The sequence below is a fragment of the Triturus cristatus genome, chromosome 12 (genome assembly GCF_964204655.1).
Source record: "Triturus cristatus chromosome 12, aTriCri1.1, whole genome shotgun sequence".
Classification (NCBI taxonomy): domain Eukaryota; kingdom Metazoa; phylum Chordata; class Amphibia; order Caudata; family Salamandridae; genus Triturus; species Triturus cristatus.
In genome coordinates, this window is record NC_140595.1 from 457,804,067 (window position 1) to 457,827,504 (window position 23,438).

Below are 23,438 nucleotides of genomic sequence, written 5' to 3' on the forward strand. Positions count from 1 at the left end.
ACCTCTAAGAGTATGTGATATCTCAGGGAGGCCGGGGGGGGGTGGTATGAGGAAGCAACCTCGTGGTTGGTGATGAGTTCAGACAAAGAAAGGTTGAAACAGATGTGGGATTTTTGAAAGAAGTCACTGCTTCCTTTATTATCGTTTTGCCTTCTCCCCTTGATTCAGAAGAGACAATATGCAAACGCGTTTGAGTAAACGCAAGGGATCTTTCAGTCTGTTTGAGCAGGTTGTCGTCTATCCTTGAGGGAGCCGGAAAACCATCTGGGAGCCCCAGTCGCGGTGTTTCCTCTTCCGGCTGTTCGTAACAGGACTCCGGCCCCGGAAAAACAAACAGACAACAGAGAAGCCGGGATTAATAGCCTTGCCCTTGCGTTCTATATGTAGTGCTACTGCCACCAGGTGCATACGTCAATCGTGGTTCGCAAGTAAAAATAAACCTAACTCAATAGCGGACTGGATAACAGGGGGGGGTCACGTGTGGGGCAGCGGCTAATTGCGGTGATAAGGAGAAAGAAAACCACATATCCAAAACTGCCAAGTGTCCTGGTTATAGCCCCATGCAACCCCGACCAGCCCACCACCAAAACGATCCACTTTGAGTCACTTGCCTTGGGCCACGACCCAGGGGCTGGGCCGCGGCGTTCGGACCCGGGGCGTCCTCTGCTGTTGTTGTGCCTCTGGGTTTTCCCGCTTTCCACTCTACTGTACTCCTCTGGTCCTCGGTACAGCTGGGCTCTGCAGCGATACTCCGGTCCTCGGTACAGCTGGGCTCTGCAGCGATACTCCGGTCCTCGGTACAGCTGGGCTCTGCAGCGATACTCCGGTCCTCGGTACAGCTGGGCTCTGCAGCGATACTCCGGTCCTCGGTACAGCTGGGCTCTGCAGCGATACTCCGGTCATCGGTACAGCTGGGCTCTGCAGCGATACTCCGGTCCTCGGTACAGCTGGGCTCTGCAGCGATACTCCGGTCCTCGGTACAGCTGGGCTCTGCTCGGTGCTCCTCCCGCTCTGCTGGCACTCCGCTCCACCTCGATCCTCCTTCCGCTCTGCTCCCGTCGTTCACCTCGTCCTCTCCAGCTGCTTCCTGTCGGGTGCGCCTCTCCGCTCCCATCTCCGCCTCTTTACCCTCTGGGACAGCCCCTGACTCCGCCTCCTTTCCTTCGTTCCACCAGTCCCGCATCGGAGTCTCGTATGACGTTGGCTGATTCATGAGGTGGGTCTACGCCACTAGACCGCTCCGTCCTTCCTGCGTAGAGTCGCGGTCCACCTCGGTAGAGTTCCGGTTCTCCGGCTTATCGGGTATCTCACAGAGTACAAAACCAAATCGCTACTGCTAAGTAGGTTCCATGAGGAAAATCGCAATAGGGTGCTCATTGACTACATGGTGCTAGACATCTTTTCAAAATAGGGTTTCTGTGAATAGATTGTCAGCAGCCTCGCAAAATGCCCAAAATTTGCCTCTAGACTAAAAGAAACAGTCTCGATGGACTATGCCCTTTTATTAGATTGATCGGGGAAATTTCTAGATCACTTTCCACCAGTTTCATTGAGACTGTCTTCCTGAAGCTGAAACATTCCATAGCAAAGATGATTCTCATTGCATCTGAACAATGATAGTTTCCTTACCTCATTCATCTTTCCTTAAGACCACATAGATGGCTTCCATGCTAACCAAACTTGTTTTCTAAGGTGCAAGGACAATACAATCATTCTAATGTGACAGCCATTAGTTTAACAATAAGGCTTAAAAGTTCATAAAATATGGGTATCTAAGCCATGTATAAGCCTGTATGATAAGAAGCCAGTAGGCTGTCCGAAAGATCTTATGCTTTCAGTTGTAAAATACTTTACTTGTGATGCTAGGAAAAGAACTTCAATGCTATTTGATAGCAATACGTCTGTATATAGTCTTTACATCACCTGGCACAGTCAAACCTGCAGTTGTCCTCGATCAGGGCTTATTTGGTTGCAATTACAGTCTTAGAACTGCCCCCTGCTTTTATTTTTTACTTTTTAGGGCTCGGCTGAAGCCGTTCGAAGATGGCTGCCAACACTTCCTGGTTGAAGCGTTGGCAGCTAGTCCAATTTGAGCACGGGGACTGTTGGATCCTCGAAGTATCCTCGCCTCTATGTATACAAATTTGGATTTCCCTTTCCATTAATATCTCCAACTACTGACTTTATTTACATCAAATCAGAAAAGGGCACTTCTCTGGACCAATGTCTACCTTTCTGCTAAATTTGGTGGAATTCCATTCAGCAGTTCGGGCTGTAGCTGTGTCTAAAATCCAGATGGGAAATTGCATGTAGAAAATGCGTTTTGGGACCCCCGCCCCTTTTTTTTTCTCAGCCCCCACTTGACGGATCACCTCAAACTTTCAAGACAGCAGCTGAAGTGAGTGGCAAACTAGTTTTGAAAAATGTGTGAGACTTCTTCAAACAGCAACAAAGTTATTGGCAAAACAAAAAATGCTTTTCCTATAGAAGATAGGTCCTAACTATAACTGCCTACTGGCGACCGCCAGTAGGTAATATATGCACATATATTTGTGTGGATAGCACTGTGCTAATCCTATGCTTAAAGACTTTGCTGTAGAACTGGTAAAGACTTTATCCTTTTAGCTCGGCATGAATAGCACAGTGCTAATCCTATGCTAAAAACTTTGCTAGAAAAACAGACATTTAAGGTGAGCAGATCCAGATTGTTGCTGATGTTGTTGGGTGCCCTATACAGGAGCTGCTCTCTACTTAAATTTGTTAACTACCCAGAGTTCTCTGCTTCTTTTTTGCATAATGAATGCATCACTCTAACCCTGAAAGGGATTCATTTTGACTTGTATTGTATGTTCCCTTGTGTCTGGACAAAGCTATAGCTCTCTGAAGAGCTATAATGATAGCGAAGCATGTGTCTGGTTTCTTTTATTAATTTCAGGTTGGCTTGGATGGTATTTATACCAGTCCAAAGTTGTAATATTGTGCCTGAAGTGATAAAAGGCTTTTGTCATTTTACAGCTCTGTGTGACTGGCACTGTGTGATCCTATGTTTAAAGACTAAGGATGTAGAAATGGCAATGTCCCTTTCTAGCTCAGCGTGGATGGCACTGTGCTAATCCTAAAAACTTTGCTAGAAAAACAGATATTTAAGGTGAGCAGATTCAGAGTGCTACTGATGTTGTAGGGTGCTCTATAGAGGAGCTGCTAATTTGGGAATTACCCAGAGTTCTCTTCTTTTTTGCATAATGTTTGCAGCACTCCAACCCTAAAAGGTTTTTTTTTTTTTTTTTTACACGCACACACATATATTCTGCCTTATTAATGAATCACACTCACAAGTAGGGTGGTATGATTCAATTTATTTCAGAAAGGTTAAAATCTGACAAATAACGCGCTTCACTCCCTCCGGACCTTGTTCAATTCTTAGTATTGCCTGATCAATTTGGCTTCAACCCACAATGCTCCACCTCCTTTAATCTTCGTACTTTAATGGTCATGCTGCATAGGATGGACCGTCAACTAACATCTGCTGCTGTTCTCTTGGACACCGAGAAAGCATTTGATTCTCTTGATTGGTCATTCATGAGCCACGTAGGCTGAACCTTAGGGAGCTAATTCTTGTTGCTCATCAACCTTTTATATACAACTCCAACAACGAGGGTCTGTGTCAACGCTTTGCATTCTAACTTCTTCAAGATTGGCAGGGGCACCCGACTGGGGTGTTCCCTGGGCACCCTAATCTTCGCCTTAAGTATAGAGCCACTGGCCCGCTACAAACGGGAGTTGCACTCATACCATGGCTTATCTCTTGGAAACATGTGTTTAATAATCTCACTGTACGCTGACAGTATTATACTGTACATACAACATCTTGCACCCATTATCAGAGATCTGATGCAATTTGAGGGATACTCCTGGTTACAAATTAACTGGTCTAAATCATTGCAAACATTGCTTATGGCATATGTTTGCAAACTAGGCACATTTGCCAGAGCCAGATCTGTTGAGGTTGCCAATGCTTGTTCTCTCCTGTAACCAATTCCATGGTCTATGTCAGGCTGCCATGTTTTGTCTGCTTCATAAATCTATGGTTGTCTTATTCGGAGCAATTGTACAACCCCATATGTCTAAAATAACATATTGCATTGTCCTCTGCTAGTATTCATTGGGTATTATTACTTTGCTTTAACTTGAAGGAAAGTAGTTGATAGTGCTTCCCGTGTGTTGTGCCATTACATATGCATGCCAGTAGATTGATTAGTTTGTTACTCAAAGTGCATTATCAGAAAGGGTGACAATTGTTAATGGTTCCTATTTTTGGCTTCAGGTGCGGATACAGAGGGGGTTATATGGAAGTGGTGAATCTCCACCCAGAAATAAAGGAACAAATCCTCAAGATGCTCTCTGTTCGTCTGTGTCCTCCAGTGTCTGGTCAGGCAGCTATGGATGTGGTTGTAAATCCTCCCAGACCCGAAGAAGAATCGTATGAACAGTTTATCAGAGTCAGTATATTAGATCTTTTATTTATTTTTGAACTGCCATCTGTACCAAAGTCATGAGTCTAGGTACGCTCTATAAAACCAAGTCTAAATCACCCACTTCTGGATTATTGCTTTAGTTTAACTAGACAAGGCTTATTGATAGTCCATCCAGGCCCCTTTCAGACTCCCTCATAGTTGTAACCTTATGTCTTAGATCCCTAATTTGTGACTTCATAAAAACTTGCTTACTTCACTGTTAGCATTTATATGCTTTGCAATAAACTGAAACCATAGAAGTTGTAGGTGATATCACGTGAAATAAAAAGAGTCTTGCACAGTTTCTGAAAGCAGAGATGATTGGTGTGCCCCTGCACCTCCATTGGATACCGAACATTAGAGAATTCGAAGCACTCATGCCAGTGTATCTACATGAAGTACTATGTGCCCCTCTTCCACTTGAATTGTGTCCAAAAAATAGAATAGCAAGGAAGGAGAAAGTTGTTGACTGCAAGTGTTCGCTTTTAAAGCTGAAAAAAGTAACGTACGTTGCATTAGAAAAAGTAAAATGGCGGGATGACTCTTGGCGTTTGTACTGGGGGCCACAAATATGGTGAAACTTCCCATGTAATAAATGGATGCTAATAAAGCAAGCATGCTTGTGTTCGTGTTCGTGTGGGCGAAGGTCTGGCAATAAGCATGTAACAACCCTAATTCTGGTGATATGGTATCATTAATTTCTTTTCAGTAGTAGGTGCATAATTTGTACTCCTTGTGCCTCAGGGGTTAGATCTTTTACTGTTCTTGAGTGACTTTGACATGCAATTCCAATTCACCAGGAAAATAGAAATTATTTTTGACCTTTTTAGCAATAATTCATGAACTATGCTTATGTCTAAACGTTGTGCTTTTTTTCACCAGGAAAAAGAAACCGTTTTGAGCAGCCTGGCCACAAAAGCTAAATTAACCGAAGACCTTTTTAATAAAGTTCCTGGTATCAAGTGCAATCCTCTTCAAGGTGCTATGTATGCCTTCCCTAGGATCTTTATCCCTCTCAAAGCTATCCAAATAGCAAAGGTTTGTTGGTTGTCTCCTCTTGTTCACCATTTCCTCTGAACATATTTGTTATTCCTCTAGCTCTAAGTACAGTCTATAAGGCAATTTAATGTGTTTCTTATTTATTTATGGTCTTCGAATAGCACGGCTATATTCAGTGAAATGTAAAGTATGTTTTATAAATTACTAGATGCAAGAAGGAGTGCTGCCGAAGAGGTATAAAAATACAACTTAAAATTGTAAGGGTAACGAAGGGCAGGCGGGACAATTGGGCACATTATAGCACTAGTTATATGAGGTTGAAGCGGAAAGGGTGAGTTTTTATAACTTCTGATTTCTTACAAGTCTTGTTGAGTTCTGACTGAGGAAGGTAGGGAGTTCCAGGGGTGTGGGCAGCTCTAAAGAAAGACTGTTTTAGTGTGGATGTGGTGGTTAATGCTGTGTTTGCAGGAGGAGTGAGTTTTTGCCCCAGAATCCTCTATCACCATTATAGATGGTGGGAAGTCCAGCAAGGTGCCTAGGGTTCTTCAGTTGAATGGCCTTATGAGAGAGAATCCCAATTTTGCATTGTATTCTGATGTGAAGCCAGTGGAGGTCTTTCAACTTTGGAGTCATGTGATTACATTTCCTTGATGAGATCAGCTGCTCTGTAAGATGCAAGACCTCATAGATGAAAGCGAGAGAGGGCAGTGGAACTTCCGCAAGAATGCGTTGCTGTGGTCCAGGCGGTAGATGATTAGGACATGGGCCTCTGGTGGTAAGAAGGTGCTTTGTTTTCCAGGGTTTGAAAGATGTAATTTACAGATTACCCCAGTTTGATAAATGGTGGTGCTAGAGACCGTGTGCTATCAATAGTAAAGCCTAAGGATTTTGCAGTTGGGGAGAAATATTCTTTGTTTTCCCTAAAGGTATGGATGTGCGTCAGTTTCATGGCTATTCAACATTTACAGCCCAAGATATTGTGGTGACATTCATTGGATCAGAATTGCTCCAGTTGTTTGCTCTATGTCTTTTGGTAGGGCTTTAATGCATTGAGGTGTGCTTGTGACAGAGTTCGCTGTGTATCAAGACCTGAGCAGATGATGACCTTCCATCATGTAGAAGTGGTGATGCTGCTGCTCCAGCAATTGTTTTGGAGCTCATACATGGCCATTATTAATAATTTCATACCTACATATAAAGATGCTTATTAGGATTGGACTCAACTGCTATTTCAGGGTGCATCGAACAGTCATCCTAACAGATGCATTAATCAAAAAGGGGCTGTAAAAAGACTACGTTAGTGAGTGGAAGGTGTACATACTGCCAGATATTCAACAACACATCATAGCATTTCTTGTTGCACTGCCCCTTCCTTGCATGCGAACATTAGGAGAGCATTGCTGAAACTTGTATTATTTAGCACAGGTGGCATGTATGTTGCTCACACACAGCCACCCTTTATATATGGTTTGGTGGTCTTGCCACTTTTTTACCAAGTGCACGGAATACTTGCTGCAAGTATGAGTAATGGCTGTAAAATTGTCCAAAATTGCATGCGTGCTTACTTAATCAGTTCCCTCCATTAGTAATTTTATGACATTAATTGGAAACGTATTCATTGTTTTGTTTACATATTGCATAGCATCATCTGCCTTTTTAAAATGTCTGAAGCATTTACTGTAAAACCAAATAGAGTTGGTGGGATTAGGGATTCGTTGCGTGACTTGGAAGCAAACAAATGTTAATATTCAGTGTGAATTTATGATTATATTTACTCTTTGCTTGTGAGGTGTGGAATCAATAGAAGTGCTGTTTGTATAGCACAGACTTAGCCACAGGTAACATAGTGCTTCACATATAGCAAGAAAGTACAAATGCAGGCGTAAGGCAGACACAGTTAACAGGTGATAGGACTAGAGAATTGGCGTTTACAAATTTCTTCTGAACAGTTGTGTTTTCAGATCTTTGAACATATCAGGTTTGTGTTGTATTGGAGTTCCTCGTTTAAACAGTTCTAGAGTGTTCGAGCTTGTAGCCTAAATTATGCGTTTTGACTTTTTGGCCGCTTGGATTTATACAGTTATGTTTAACTGATCCGGATAGATTAGGTGGATGCCTTGTCAAGATGTTACTCAGTTTAGATTTTCCTTTCTAATTGTTACCAGAGTTCTACTTATCCTCAGATCCTGAATCCTTATCCTCAGATGAGTTATTCGCATTAAAGTTTTCTGTAAACATTTTTGGGCTCACACAGGTATCAAATTCAAAAGCCTCTGATCAAGGAAATAAGACGCTCAGGAAAGCGGAGGAAAGTTGCGTGCAAATAATGTTGCTTCCGGCAGCAGCCTTTATTAAACCCGGTTGAGGGGGGAAGAAACGCGTTGTTTTTACTCTTCTATTAAAATGAGTATTAATATGACCCAGTGAACAAGTTTATAGCAATATATATTAGCAGAATAACTTGTTTTTATTTTGCTGCTGTCACTTGAATACTCCTCTACTTTTTGGTAAATCAGCCATTTTAGTAGAAGTGCTCAGAAAAAATGACCAAATTTGTAGAATTTAAAAATCTGCATTTTCCATCTTTTGATGTTCTCTATGTTTTTGGGTGGACTAGAACCAGGGTGAGAAGTAGTAAATAAAAGGGCCCCAAAATTCAGGATCCAATTCACACTAAAATATTACCCTAGAGCAGGCTATCCATGCCTTCTCAAATTGCTATGGCTTCTTTCATTGATTTGGCGTCAATTTTTAGGGTAGTTTTAGCAACACCGTGGTACTTTCTGATCTCTATTGTTTGAAGCGTGTTTTGCTATAGATCACACTGTGAACCCTCCTGCAATATATTGTTGAGCTCAGATCAGTATAAGTTTTTGTTCAAAGAAATGCCTGTTTCAACGTGAGTGTGGTACCGCTACTGAAATCCACAATGCACTAGGACACAGACTCCACATTAAATATTTTCTTCCATCATCAGGCTCTGATGTGCCTTTAGTGCTTAGTCACCGCTGTGACTCAAACGGAAATGTTTTTACTGCACTACTGGGAAAAGATATCATAACATCACTGACATCTGTTGACTCGAACAACCAGCATGCATGAAAATAATTTGTTGCGGGGGAAGTGTGTGTAGAATACTGTTAGTTTAACCCATATTGCAACAGCAAGCTCTCACAGACAACACTGGTTCTGCAAGCTCTTTTTACTGCGGGACCACAAGTAGACTGCCTTCAAGGCTTGTAATTCCTTTAGGTCAGAGAAGACCATGTGGAACTGATGGGACCAAAGTTGGATGCGCTGCTCAGAAATGCAGCACCAGGACTTTAGTGAGTCCCTGTCTGGAGTCGAAGACTTCAAGGAAATTCAGCCTCCAAGGCCCTCATTGAAGCCTACACCGAGGACAAAAAATTCATCTTACCCATTAAGGAACTCAAAAAGATACACTATCTCACACCAAGGAAACTCTCTCAAAGGGATCAGCCTTCAAAGGAAAATCACAACTCCAGTGAAAGGAACGGCCTAGAGAGCACCATACTTTTATCCAAAGAACCAGTACTGAAAAAGGCCTGACAGTACTGTAATCAGGACTGCTCCATGCTGTACGACACACTCAAAGCTAGAGGAATGCTGTACTTGAGGAGACAAGCCTCGCAGCTGAAAAGATTCTCGAAGCCGAGATTATGCTGGCATCTCCTTGATAACGAAATCCGCTTCAAAGCACAGCAAGACTTTGGTGCATAGCCCACAGGGACAGCAAGAAGGTTCTGAAGTGCCTGATGTAAGGCAGAGAACCATAAACTTTGACCCTGCCATAGGAAGCATTACTACTAGATGGCCGCAAGAGACGTCGGCCCTTCCAAAAGAGCTCAAAAGCATATGTGTGGAGGCCATTTATGAAAACATTAGGCATTTTTCAATACCAAAGAAAAGAAAGGCAGGCACTCCATCTACCTTTCCACCATCCATGTCACCACAGTCCATGCTCTCTGAGGAGGAGACTTCGTACCGGAGATCACCATAACCAAAACAATGACCTACTCATAAGCAAGAAAAGAAGAAGCTTGGAATGACTATAGTGTAGATACTCAAGGTGACACCGCTTTAGAGCTATATCCAGGTAAGGCACCCCACCAATTAATCCCACTACTTATGTGGTTCTTGTATTGGTAGTTCGACTCCATAATGTCCAACTGCATGTGGAGGAGGAAAACGATTACCTCAGCAAGTCTTTCCATGAACTTGAAGAAAATACTAACTTTAAGCTATTTAATGTTTTTTAAATTTTTTTTTTTACAATAGCTTTCGCTAACAGAACATGCGTGCTGTAGGGAAAACCTAAATACTGCCCGTCCTATGGGTGTTGTACAACACCACCAGCAAAGGAGAGGTTTCCGGAAAGCGCAGGCATGTCTGTAGCAAAGGCAGTTGGGGCTGGAAGTAAACCAGCACACCAACCACAACAGTCCTTTCAAGAAACGCAGCTACAATCTAGACAAACACAGTACGTTAGAAGGAACATTTTGTTGCGGAGGCAGAGCATGGGGTGTTCCCCAAATCACTCAACATCAGTCGGGGTCAGATCGGAGTCATACCTGCCAGTGTGAGTGTGTCATAAACTCAGATCAGTGGGTGTTATCCACCATTGCCCACAGTTACTGCTTGGAGTTTCATACTGTTCCTCCAAATATGCCCCCACCAAAATCAACAAGGGGCCCCCCTCAGTCTTTTATTAGAGTCAATGTAGGCACTTCTAGTGAAAGGGGGCATTGGAATAGTGACCAACATGTTCAAGGAGAGTACTTACTCTGTTTGCATCCTTATCCCAAAAGATGGATTAGACTTTATGAATAGTTTTGGAACTGAATGTGTTAAACTGCTAGATAATCTCATAACACCAGCATGGTCACCCTGCAAGATGTCACCCCACTTCTAAACAATGGGAGGCAACTTGACAAAGCTCAGTCTAATAGATGCGCACTTCCCCATAAATCAAGCCAGTATGTCAGGTTTGTGTTAAAAGGAACACATCACCAATTCAAACTTCTGCAGTTTGGAGTAACAATAGCTCAAGTCTTCCCATATCTAGACGATTGGCTGGACTAGGGAAAAAGTAGACCATATTGCCTTGCCCATGCTCCGCAAAAGAGATAGTGCCACCAAAAATTAAGTTTTGCAATAAAGGGCAAAAAATATGCCCAAGCCTGATTTAAACTCCGTTTTCTGGGAGCAATACTAAATTCAGTGGCAGTGAAAGCTTACCTCAGCTGTGAGACATTGATTGCACTTTAAAGGCTTCACCAGACGCGTTCTCTGACAGTGAGAATGATTATGAAAGAGGAAAGATGGCGTCCTGTTTTGGGTCAGAACTCTATGCAACATATGCCATCTTTAAAAGAATGCCTAGCCAGACAAAGGTCACACGCGACTGAGAAATGGGAGATCTAGTGTTGGTAGAGCCCAGTGTTCAGCACAAATTGCAGCAGTGGGACAAACGTATTAGTTACTGGGCCGATCATTGTGGACCCCAGCCACTAAGACTTTAAACACAAATGCTTGCCTCACAGGTTAAGGAGCAGACTATCGGAATCCAACCATTCAAGGAGAATGGTCCACTCTGGAAAAAACTCTAAGCTTCAATGTATTGAATCCCAGGGCTGTACATCTAGCCCTCTAAGTGTTTCAAACATTGTTTCAGGACACAGTTGTCCTAATTCACACAAACAGGACCACAGTGTGTATCTACAGAAACAGGGAAAAATTCACTATCAAAGTTGGCTCAAAACATTTGACCTTAGGCAATACATTACAGAATATATTTGTTGTAGGAACACCTACCGGGTTGCACAGCAAGCTTGCTGATCTTCTAAGCAGCATGTACCTGTAAACTCAGGAGTGGGAAATATGCTCAACAGCTACTGTTGAAAGACCCCCAAAGGTTGACCTGTCTGCATTTTATGGTTGGTTCACTTACCCAGCGCTATAGAACTTAAGTGTGTCGCACTGTTGGCCTTTTTTACGAAATGCAAATAAAAAGATTTAAACCTAAAATATCCAAACATCAGGACAAAAAAAAAAAACATTTACTACACCAAAATATAACTAGACAATACTGACAACACAGACGGAGGAAATCAAATAGTTTTACAAAGTTACATTACAGATTGTGCGTTATAATCAGGGGATACAGAAATGAAGCAATAATGAATCTTTTCATGAAATAGAGAGGATACAGAGATTTTCACATTTTACAACGGGTCGTCACTTAAAGGAAAAATCTTCACACATTATGGAGCCCACATTTTCAAAACATTGTAAAGCATTTGCAGAAACGTTTAAGAATAAAGAGTATGTCTGTTCACTTTCCACTCTGAAATTAGTAGATGTGTAAAGAAAACATCAATGGGTGAAGTGGCATTTCAACGCTATCAGTTCACACTAGCTACATTGTGCTTTTATACAACTGTGCATAAATTCAGAGAAAACCGGCCACATAGTAAAAACTGTAAGGCGACACGTGAATGCTGAATTTACAGCACTGTTACAACATTGTAATGTTACTGATTTACACCCCTTGTGCCATTCTGAGCATTTTAAGAGCTAGCAGCGAGTAAATAAAAAAAAGTTTAAAAGGCAAAAAAAAAAAGAAAAAGTTGACTTGTCTGCCATGCACCAAATGCAAAATGGCAAAGCTTTGCCTCCAGGAACGTGCACTGACAGTCCTTATGGAATACCATATGGGTCATTTGGTCAGGGACATTTGCTACAACCGCGCATCCATTTGTTGTGCATAAAATGTGTCAGACTCCAAAGGTAGTGGTGTTAATTGCTCCAACGTGGTTGTCAGCCATAGTCCTCTTTACTGTTCGTGATGGCCAGGCGTGGAGGTTTGGATACTGCAACCACCTTTAAGTCAATCATCTTTGCGAGTCGGCAGCTTAGGTCCTAAATTTGGATACTTGCAGTTATCAGAGGAATGCATGCAAGTCCTAAAGAGACTAGAAAACCTACTACTCGCATGTGCTATGCGGCTAAATGGAACTGCATTGTGGTTTACTGTACCAATCACCAGATTAGCTTTAGAAGCTACCATAGAAAACATTGTCTGTTACCTCCTTCACCTACAAAAGTCAGGGTTAGCCTATACTTCTGTAAGAGTACACCTCACAGCAATTGAATACCTACAGAATAGGAAACCTTAATCAATATTTAGAGTTACTGTTATTAAAGCTTTTATGCCAGGTCTTTAAGACTCCCTCTTGAGATCTTAACATTGTTCTCACCAGGTTCCTTGGAGCTCCTTTTGAGCCACAGCACTTGTGTTCTCTGCAGTTTATCTTTTAATATGTAGTCTTTGTATTAACAATCACCTCCCTCAGGAGAGTGAGCGAATTTCAAGCGTGATCAGTTAAGAAAGCTTTAATGCAGGTGCACAGTAACAGGGTGGAACTGCACGCACACCCACAATTCGTTTCTATAATAGTGTCACTATTTCAGTGAGCCAGTGTACAGAGTTACCCTTCGTTTTTCAACTTCCACAATCACTAGCATAGAAATCTCTGCAATCATTAGATATCCAAATAGCTATTGTGTTCTGTGTTGGCTGTACTTGGTCCATTAGGAAAACAACAGCTTTATGTGGCCTTTGCACAAGTGCATCTTGTAAGTCCTAGTTCAAGAAGCTGAACTGGCAAAATGGATTGTTAGATGCATTCAAATATGTTATGCCAAAGCTAAACGTACCCTAAGTTTTACGCGCAGGGCACATTGCACTCGGAAGAAGGGAGCCAGCATGACATTCCTTGGAAGCATTCCATTAGCAGATGTTTGTAAAGCTGCCACATAAGCCTTCATCCACACTTTATCTAAACTTTACAGTGTTGATATTCACGCCAGGCAAGAGATGTAAGTTTGACAAACTGCACTTAAAACTGTGTTCCACGCAAGACTATTTCTTCTCACACGCCCGCATTAAGGACTTAGGTACTGCTTTTCAATCTATGCTCTGTATCAGTGGCGGCTGGTTTTAATGGGCGAAAGGGGCGTTGCCCTACCAGTGGCCGGGAGAAGAAGAGAGAATGTACACCATGTGGAGCAGCAGCTTTAAATAAAGCGCTCCGCTCACTGCTTCGTGCAAATTCTATATTGCTGTTTTTTTTTAAGTAAAGGGTGAGGTCAGACTGAGACGAGTCCTCCTGCGCATGTGCCGGCCGGGGACGAGGGCTAGTGCTCGCCCGCGAGGCACACACAAGGAGAGTGATGTCGCATGATGGGAGTGGCCGGAGGAAGCAGCAATTATTAACTTTTAAATGGGGCGCTTACGTTTTCAACAGAGCGCCATTGAACTAAATGGTAAGGGGCAGGGCTGGCGTACATCGACAAAGTGAAGTAGGTGGCAACAACTGAAGGACCCCCTTCGTGTTTGCACCACTGTTTAAGCCTCCTATTGGACAACGGAAGGCGGGGTAGTGGGCTGTGGAAGAGTTGGTCTTTGTAGCTCCGATTTCTTTTCCGTGATAATGAGCATGCAGCAGGTGTTCGTGTTGGCTGTTTATCGTTCAGGAGGGAAAGCAGCACTGGCGCGCAAAGTATAACTGCAGTGCAGTGTGTAGTCACAGCAGAAGGCCCTGGTGAGAACACTTCTGAAATCGATTAACAAGGAAGCCATAACCTTTGACGTGAGATTTCCTAATTCCAGGATGTTAAGGGCCGTGCCTAGATCTGCGCGGAAACCAGGTTTGACATTTTGCAAACCTGCGTAAAGGAGGGCAGAGAGGACTGCGATTTCCAATATGGCAGTCTCTCCTTTCCAAGACTGTTTCGAAGGAACACTTAGTTTGACAATCCAGAACCCTATCTTCTACCTTCTTTAATGATTGTTCAGTGCTAGCCTATTTACAAACAAGCGTACATTGTGTATTTTTACCTGGGGCAGGAGTGAGGGTAATGATGAAATGCACATGCACGAGGCAGTTGTTTTTCAGAAGTCTTTGATTTCCGTGATCCGCGAGATGGGAAGAGACGCTTCCGGAATCAGTCAGCAGGGACGTTACAGCTTTTCTTTTACTTAAGTTTCTCAATCTACTATGTGTGTGCGGCGTGCGTGGATACGCGTGTTCAGGTATTAGGCAGTTATTCCATCTCTATCCGAGATGACTGAGGAATATGCTTGGCAGCTGGGGGCATATTTGTGAGCTGCCAGAGCAGGAATGTACTTCTCAAAAATGGGTTCTTGCAGCAGGATTATCCTCACGGGAAAGGCTCCTCTCGTGATATGAAACCATATCACCCGTGACTCTTAAAAATATGGGATTTTAAATGCCACAATCAGGGGGTTTGTAGGGGAAACCAGGGAATGAATTTGACCGACTTAATTTAGATTCTGATGAAAGAAACTTGGCTCGCGGCGCCAAACCGTGTGATGTTTAGTAATCTGCGCCTGGGCCCCATATTCAAGAGTTCATAGAACGGCTAGTTTCTAGAAATGGCGGCTTCTGTGCTTTCATACCACTAACTGACACAAGGCTGAACTCTCTCGATGACACCACACTCGGTGACGCTGTGGTAGCCTTAGTATCGCCGCACCTTGGGTGCGCCCTCACTGACACCAAGCTGAGCTCTAGACTTTCTAACAGCATTTAGCATCATAGCACTAGGAGGTGGCCTCGTGATTGTGCGCGACATTCAAGTGTGCATGTATTTAAGAATGTGTTGCCACACGCTCCCCAATTATCCTGCCTGGTTTCCTGTTAGCGCTGCGTTTCCAAGTCTGTCTCCCATGTAATAATCCTCTGTGTTCAAGGCTTCAGAGGTAGGGATACCCACAGCCTTTAATGTCTGCTTGTAGTATACCTTTGAATTACTTGTTTCCTTATTATGAACACTAACAATGGATGTGTTATGTTATGTTCTAACTATCCAGTCTCGATTTCGCTCGTAGTACGTATTTGGTCACTACCAAGGACATGCTGGCAGAATTACAACACCTGAAAAAAGTATAGGATTGATATCTGGTTCAATAAGTTGCAACTGATCACGATTCTGGCCCTCACTTTCTGAGCATATGAAGCAGAGGCTAGCCGCAGTGATCACAAGAAGTCTGTGTGGCAAAATGAACACATCCTCCTGGAACATTGTGTAAGTGTTTTCAAACAGGAGGATGATCTTTTTCTTCATGCCATTGCAACTACATCATCGAGTTTAGTCCTACACTACTTGAGAGAAGGAGAACACACTGATGTAAGAAGTTACGCAAGTCGATTCCCCTTCATAGTTCCTGTGCACATGACTGGATTATTTAACCCACTCAGAGCCCTCTTCCTAGTGCCAAGAGACTGCTTAGGCTTTGATGGCGCTATAGAAACCCCCCAATTTATAACATATTGTACAATAAGTTGCATAGCACAAGCTATGGGCAAAGTGACTGAAAAGGATTTATAAAGAGATGAAGTAGCAAATACTTTACAAGCTACAGGCTTTATGAGGGGTTCTCTAGAAAGACAACCGTATGGAGATTAATTGCATATTATTTTGCCTTTTTATTACTTTTTACTTGTTAGGTAGCCAGTCTGCCACTTTTATTCCCCGTGGTTTCGAGGCAACAACTAGTTGGCAAGACTTTTGCTTCTGTTGGACTGCTGCCTCCTGTCTGGAATATGAAGTTTGAAGCAGCATGTATTTTTCAAACGCAATTTGCACTGTTCAGTTTAAACCCATAGAAAAATGTATCAAGTGGGAACCACATTAAACAAAAAAGAAAAAAGGAGTTTCAAGCTCAGTGCTGCAAGAACAGTTTTTATCTCCGTCGTCTTATGTAATTATTCCACATCATTCCTACCATCGCGTGGGATGTAACTATGTTGACTACCTACGCTTGCCTGCCACAGGGCACTCATCCTGCATTTTTTCGCCCTACCACTTTCAAATGTCACCAGCCACCACTGCTCTGTATGTAATCTACAGCTCCACATGTTGCAAACGGAAAATGTCACCAGCATACCTGTAGCACTCGACAGTCTGTAGTACTGTAGGTTTCCACGTGCCCTACCCACCACCTCACAAGGAGGCATAGTAACACATTATGTGTTTTCAGATTATATGGAATCATTTTTCCAGTAAACGCATTATTTCCACTTGGCTTCAACAAAGCTAATCTCTCTCTCTCTCTCTCTCCCTCTCCCTCTCCCTCTCCCTCTCCCTCTCCCTCTCCCTCTCCCTCTCCCTCTCCCTCTCCCTCTCCCTCTCCCTCTCCCTCTCCCTCTCCCTCTCCTCCCTCTCCCTCTCCCTCTCCCTCTCCCTCTCCCTCTCCCTCTCCCTCTCCCTCTCCCTCCCCCTCCCCCTCCCCCTCCCCCTCCCCCTCCCCCTCCCCCTCCCCCTCCCCCTCTCCCTCTCCCTCTCCCTCTCCCTCTCCCTCCCCCTCTCCCCCTCTCCCCCTCTCACCCTTGGGTAGAGGAGGGGCACACTCTGAGGTAGAGCCTATGTCCTCTGATGCATTGTGGGTTTTAAGGGAGGTATCTCTGTTCACCTTCCAATTGAAATTTGCAATTACCTGAGCCCAACACTAGATGGCACGAGTGTGTGCAGCCTATGAATCTACAGCACTCCAGGCTGCGAACCGAGTAGTGCAGTCAGGTAACGTTTTCCATTCTGTAGTTTGAAAAAATGATTAGTATAATACATAATCTGCAAGCAAGCCTGTGGGCTGTTCTTAGGACTCCATCAGTTAGAAGATTTTCTTTTACTACAGAAGTGTTTATTGGATCATGAATCCGTATTCCACAAAACCACTGCAACTTAGGTCTGAAGCTCAGATCACCACGGTTTGCATTGGTAACTTGTGGCGCAGGCAATGCGAGAATGCTGCTCCGAAGGTAACTTGGATTCATCCTCATCAACATCCATCATCATGAGTTTATGAAGTAATCTATTTGTTCTAATGATAGACCCCCAGCCCTTCTGATTTTGAAATCCACTTTTTCTAAGAAATGTAACGCAGTATCTGTCTCCTTTGATCAGGATAATGAAATGGCTCCAGATATGTTTTACTGCATGCGACTTCTAGAGGAGACTGGAATATGCGTTGTTCCTGGCAGCGGGTTTGGCCAGCGCGATGGAACCTACCATTTTAGGTACAGTATTATCTTAAGCATACCTGCAAATGCTTGCGTTGTGTGAAGAGTTAAAAAGAAATCCGTTGTTTTAATGTAGCATTAATGATACTTGCTCCGAATTAGTGTGGTGATTTTTAATTTTTGAAACGTTGAAAGTAATATTGAAGGCATCACGAATGAGAATGGTGTAACCTCAAACGTGTCCTTTTATATCTGGTTGTATTTTCTGAAGATATTTTTTATACATAACTATTGTATGACATTTAGGCATTTAAAGCCTCATTTACAAGAAAGTGCCACAGCGTGGCACCGCAAGCCCTTTGGCTGTGCAAAATGCGCAGCCGGTGCGTTACAAAAAGTGATGCACCGGCGACGCAAGGAGCTTGTAAATAAGCCCCGTAGTCTCAACAAAAGGCCTGTGCTGTCTAATGCTTGCTGCTGTTCTCTTTTACTCCAGAAGTCGTTTTATTTAGCAAAAAACACAGCATCATATACATTTTCTAACCATGTCTTTTTCCATTTACTTTCATAGAATGACCATTCTTCCCCCTTCTGAAAAGCTGGTGATACTCCTTGAAAAAGTGAAGGCCTTCCACATGAAGTTTCTGGAAGAGTATGCCTAAGGAAATCTGGTCACCCTGTGCACGAATAGCTACACTTTGTGATGCTAGTGTGCTAGCCTCGGATGCAATGCACTCTTGAACAAAGATGGAGCTCTCAAACAGTTTGGCTAGGACATTTTGGGGAGGGAGTGTCAAAGTGGAAATTAGAGAGGATTTGAAGAATGATTAGGTAATGCTAGAAAATTTATTTTGTGCCTTGCCTCTCAAAAAGAGGCAAATAGTTAGGGCTTGATATTGCTCACACTTTTGTACTTCATTTTATATGTTTTTCTGTTTTCAGTTTTTCTAAAGTCTGTTGAATTTTTTTGGGGAGTAATTTATTTTTAGAAGATGCTTGTAGTTTGGAAAGATCTTTGTTTTACTTTGGTTCAGGTGTGCGGTAAGACACTGTTTAAAATACCTCACTTTTTTCAAAAAGGTTTTAAGACAGGTGTTCTAGAAAACAGAATAGAACATCGTGCCTGTGTTTTGTTCTTTTTTTTAATTTGTGAGAGTGTTGGTTAATTTCTTTACAGGTGGTTCTTTTAGATTATTTTATTTTGTACCTTAAAAGTGGGGAGAAAAAAAAGTTTCCATGCAATTTTTTAATCTGCCGATTACAGGCATTGCTGTTCTATTGAGACGCACACTAACTTATATGACCTCATGCTTGGGTTCCTGAAAGGTACAGCTGTTCTGGTGTGTATGTTTTGGAATGAGTGTGTGCGGCTTTTTGTGCCTCAAGCAGTGAGTGAGTCAGTGCCATGCATGGTCACAAAATATGTTTGCCATTATGAGATGCGCACAATAATCACATTTTCATATCTTCATAAAGTAATTCTTGCTGCTTACCTGGTAGTATTCAAAACCTGGGTTCTCCATAAACCTCAAAGTGACTTAAAAATAGAAACCATCTAGATTTAGCAGTAATGACAAGATTTTTGGTCGGTAGAAAATGCAGCCTTGTTAGGCATGCTCTGTCTCTCCTCTACCGTGTGCAGTAAATTCTTGCATATTAAGCATCCGCTTTAGTGAACTGTCAGTGGCATGGGTCAGCCAGTATATTTTCTTGACCGTGGTGACCTGTGTACTCTGATTTGGTAGTGTAACAGGGCACTGGTTCGTTGGCGGACATGGTAACACACCATTGTGCTACCATAGCTAGGGTTGATGGCAGTAATCCCTGTCCTCATTCACTCTGTGGGTTCCATTTGATCTCCCACTTGTGCCTATTTGGTTTATCAGCTTGCATCAGCAACATTCTCCAAGTGGATGCCTTTCTGCTGCCGTCACATGGCTTTTAGAGATCATGTAGCAGAAAGTTGTAACTTAGTACTTACAGCTTCGAGTCAATGACAAATATCCACGTGTTAAAACAAAAATGGAGTTTCTCATACAATGATTGATCTAACCTGTCTGTTGTCATATAAATAAGTGATAAAATGGTCCTGCGACAGTATATGGTCTTGAAACCTGCTTTCCTATGGTTTGTTTCCAATACGGTGCCAATGAGTGAAATGTTTGACTGCCTTTATGTTTAAGGTTAAACTGGGCAAGCCTGAGCCAAGATTCAGAACAGGTGGAGCAGCTTCAAGCGGGCACATAAGCAAGAACCACATGCTTATAGACCACTTAAGCATGAAGATACCGGAGTCTTTGCCGTATGTTAGTTGGGATCTAGAAAATAGGAAGGTATGAGGGCACTCTAAATTAGCAAAAGGCTCCTTGTTCCATATCAACGCAAATTGTCTTAAACACACATGTAACACAATCCACTGAGCAGAATTGGGGCATTTCTTCAATGCCCAAACCGTAACTCCTCAGAATCTTGTATTTTTTTACTGGACGTAGTTATTTACAAAAAATTCCACTAGAAGAAAAATGCATTGTTCTGTTAACAATTACGTTTTCTCTGTTATTTCTTTTTAATGAGATTGTATATCTTGTGTACATAAAAAGGGAGTTTCAGTTTACGGAGTGTATCTGATGGTTGGTGAAAAACCAGTGGCAGCTAATTTACATTACGCGTCCTTAATTTTTGAAAGATTTGGTTGCTGATATTTTGCAAAAACAGTCCTCCTGCTTCTCAGTGACTATTTAAATGAACAGAGGAAGTGAAACTGCGTGTAAAAACTTGGATTTTGCTTGTTTGCTTTTCAGTAGTATTAGAACAGCCATTTCAGAAGCTGTCGTTCGCTTGAACATAGAATGCTATTGTGCCAAATATGGCAATAAAAGGAATAATGTCCGATTTCAATGTTCTGAGGTTGGTTGCGTCTTGACCATTCCTTTGTTCTAATGTCCAGATGGTGCTTTTTTAAATCAAAATACATTAGTGTTTTAAGAGCATTTTCGGTGACCTTGTGGCTCTGAGCAGTGTTGTGAACTCTCTCGCAGGAGTTTGGATCATGTCTGCCGTAACTGCAGTGACGGTACATCGTACTGGTCTGGCATTCGAGACCTAGGTACAATTAGAGAAGTATGATTCTACAGTAGCTTCACTACCACCCAGACTGATTTGTTTGGTGAGTGGTGCTTCTCCGGAAAATAGCGGAAGGCTGGCGGATAACACTGGAAACGCCTGGATACCAGTACCTCTTCTAATCCATCATCTGATGATCAGTTCTGGCCCTTGAAGGAACAACCTGAAAAACACAAAAAAAGAACATCAAATGCACTGGATAAAGCAAGACGTGCTCTGTGCTGAATATCTGATTTCCTTTTTGACCCGCCGCCGTAGAGGCAAAAGAAGTGCACAAACTGACCATGTGGAAAAATATTTTCCAGGACAGGGGACACCGTCATGTTGGGTGCATTGTGGTCATTTAAGTCAAGGTCATTCAAGACTGTTGGCATGTACTATTTTTCTGAACATTTTATTTCTTTGCTCTCTACTGAAGTTCATTGTGTGATGACAACATGAGATCAACAGATGCTAGTAAAACATTGCATTACAAAGGTGACCATGGAATGCAAGCTTGAATCAGGTTAATCATGTTGAATTGTACATTAAACAGATCACTGGGGTTTTACATTTGAAAATAGATGTTAGCACATGGTTTTTTTTTGGTTACAAGGTGTCAAGTAAACATCACTTTTTTTTCTTTTTTTTAATTAATCTTGTTCAGACATAAATTGACGGTTAGTGTGATATTTTTATATTTTTGTAACAAAGCTAATAATAGGGCTAAACATGATCCTCTAAAGTGTTTTTTAGAGTTCTTCACAACTTATGTATGCAACCGATGACACTTCGTTTGGCTTGTTCTTTGACACTAAATCACAGAATTGTGTTGGGTAGCATATTTAACTGTTCTTTAGTTTGCAGAAATTAAAAACACAAACCAGTTTATTTCATGAGTACAAGTGATACCTGACTAAGGGCCCTCCAACAAAGCTGTGGAATACATTTTTGTGTGTAGTCGATAAGGAAGTAAATATGTGACATGTCTCTAGGGGCGCCTTTCCTCTTGTACTTTGCTGCCATTTTTTTCATTTAGTTAATTATACCAATATGCCATAATGACTGTTTTTACTTTAACAGCATCCAGGCTTTCTAAAATGGAAGAAACTGCTTAAGACAAGTGCATCAAATCTTTGTAATGTAACAAACAAGACACAAAGTGCAAGTCTAAGCTTGACTGGGTTTGTTCAACCATTTGTCCAGGCTAAATCTGTTGCTAGTTCTGGTTGTATCTTAATAGTCTCTTCAAAAAGAAGGCGCTAATGCACATACGGTCATGCCCATAGCTGTTGCTTCTTTGTACACAATGTGCCCAGTAGATTTTTGAAAAGATTTTTTTTTTACCCAGGCTAATCAGAACTTTTGCGGTTCTGTTGCCTTCAGGAGCGTAAAGTGAAAGTTCACCACAGTTTACAGGATTTTGGTAATGTGCGGATAGTCGAGTAACTCATGATATGTAGTTTTTGCTTTTGTGTGGGGGCGCTTTTGAGCTCACCTTGGGTGGTGGTTTCAGTTTGGAGCATGTCTGTATGCTCATTCAAATAGTGTGGGGCTTTATTCTCTTGTTTTCATTCTGTAAACATAGCATGTTAAAGACTTTAACAAGCAATCTGTTCTGTTGGAGGCTGTGCCAAATCAGATTATTCTGCTTGTATTTTGCAACTGTCATTTCATAAATAAAGGTTAAGTTTTGTTTCTATTGAACGTTCTTATTGTTTATGTGACTTATATTAACACGTTTAAGAAGTGTTCTGCAAACTACGCTATGGAATTAGTTGAATCTGGTTTTATTTGCATATGTCCGAAGAATTGCACATTCATTGCATAAGTGAAATATATATTTTTTTCTTGTCTTCAATAATTTCCTGAAACGTAAGGAATCGTTTAAGGTTTTTACAATGAAAAAGTAGCTGTTTTTCAAAGTCTCATTCCAAATTGACTTTTTGAAAACACTTTTTAAGTTCAAAAGTAAGTTTATTAAGAAAACAAGTGATACAGTGCAGTATAATATGGGGGGTAAAAGAACAGAAGAGGGAAACATAAAAGTTAAAAATATTGTGTAAACGTATCAAAGTTAGAATGAAAAGGCAATAAAAATATCAATATAATACAACATTGCATTTCAAGTAACAACCATGTAGCAAAGTAGCATTAACCAAAATATAACAACATACTATAAAATAGTAATATCTAAGATATGGAATATCATGGAGGCCGAGCAACCTCTTGTTGAGCAGGAGTTAAAGATAAAGAGCGTTTAGCACTGTGGGCAATGAACAATGTAACAGGTGACCATACAATAGAGTGTTTCATAGCTAGATGAATGGGATGAACACATGCTGTATCCAGTCTGTGATAACAGACTGCATACCACCACGCTGGGAAAGATAATTTTGTGAAGTCCTTTCAATTTTTAGTGATCTATTGAAAGGCGATTGCTAACAATACGTCTATAATCTTGGTGCTAGAAGTATGATCCTCCCAAATATGGTTTAAACTACCCAAACATAAATGTGTGATTGAGAAAGGGAATTTGGAATTGAAGATAGTTAATTTGACCCCAAACAGTTGTCCAGAAGTTATGTAAGTGAGGGCAAGTAAAAAGCAGGTGTTTTAAATCAGCTAATGGAGAGGAGCAGGACCAACAAGTGTCTGGTACTGTGACATGCCGCTTGTGCAATATGGCCGGGTGGAGCAAAAGCCTGTTATGGATAAAAAAAAATAACATTTGCGTAACATTTGCCGCTCTAGA

The 23,438-nt window shown here is 41.9% G+C and overlaps 1 protein-coding gene across 1 annotated transcript in view; it reads left to right on the forward strand.

The window, feature by feature from the left end:
* GPT2 (glutamic--pyruvic transaminase 2) overlaps positions 1–22,385 on the forward strand; it is a 130,984-nt gene extending 108,599 nt beyond the window's left edge. The window contains exons 8-11 of the mRNA XM_085640134.1: positions 4,325–4,499; positions 5,397–5,552; positions 17,526–17,638; positions 18,153–22,385. Of these exons, the coding sequence (XP_085496260.1) occupies positions 4,325–4,499; positions 5,397–5,552; positions 17,526–17,638; positions 18,153–18,243 (535 nt within the window). The 3' untranslated portion in view covers positions 18,244–22,385. The remainder of the gene's footprint in view (positions 1–4,324; positions 4,500–5,396; positions 5,553–17,525; positions 17,639–18,152) is intronic.
* The last annotated feature ends 1,053 nt before the right edge of the window (positions 22,386–23,438 follow it).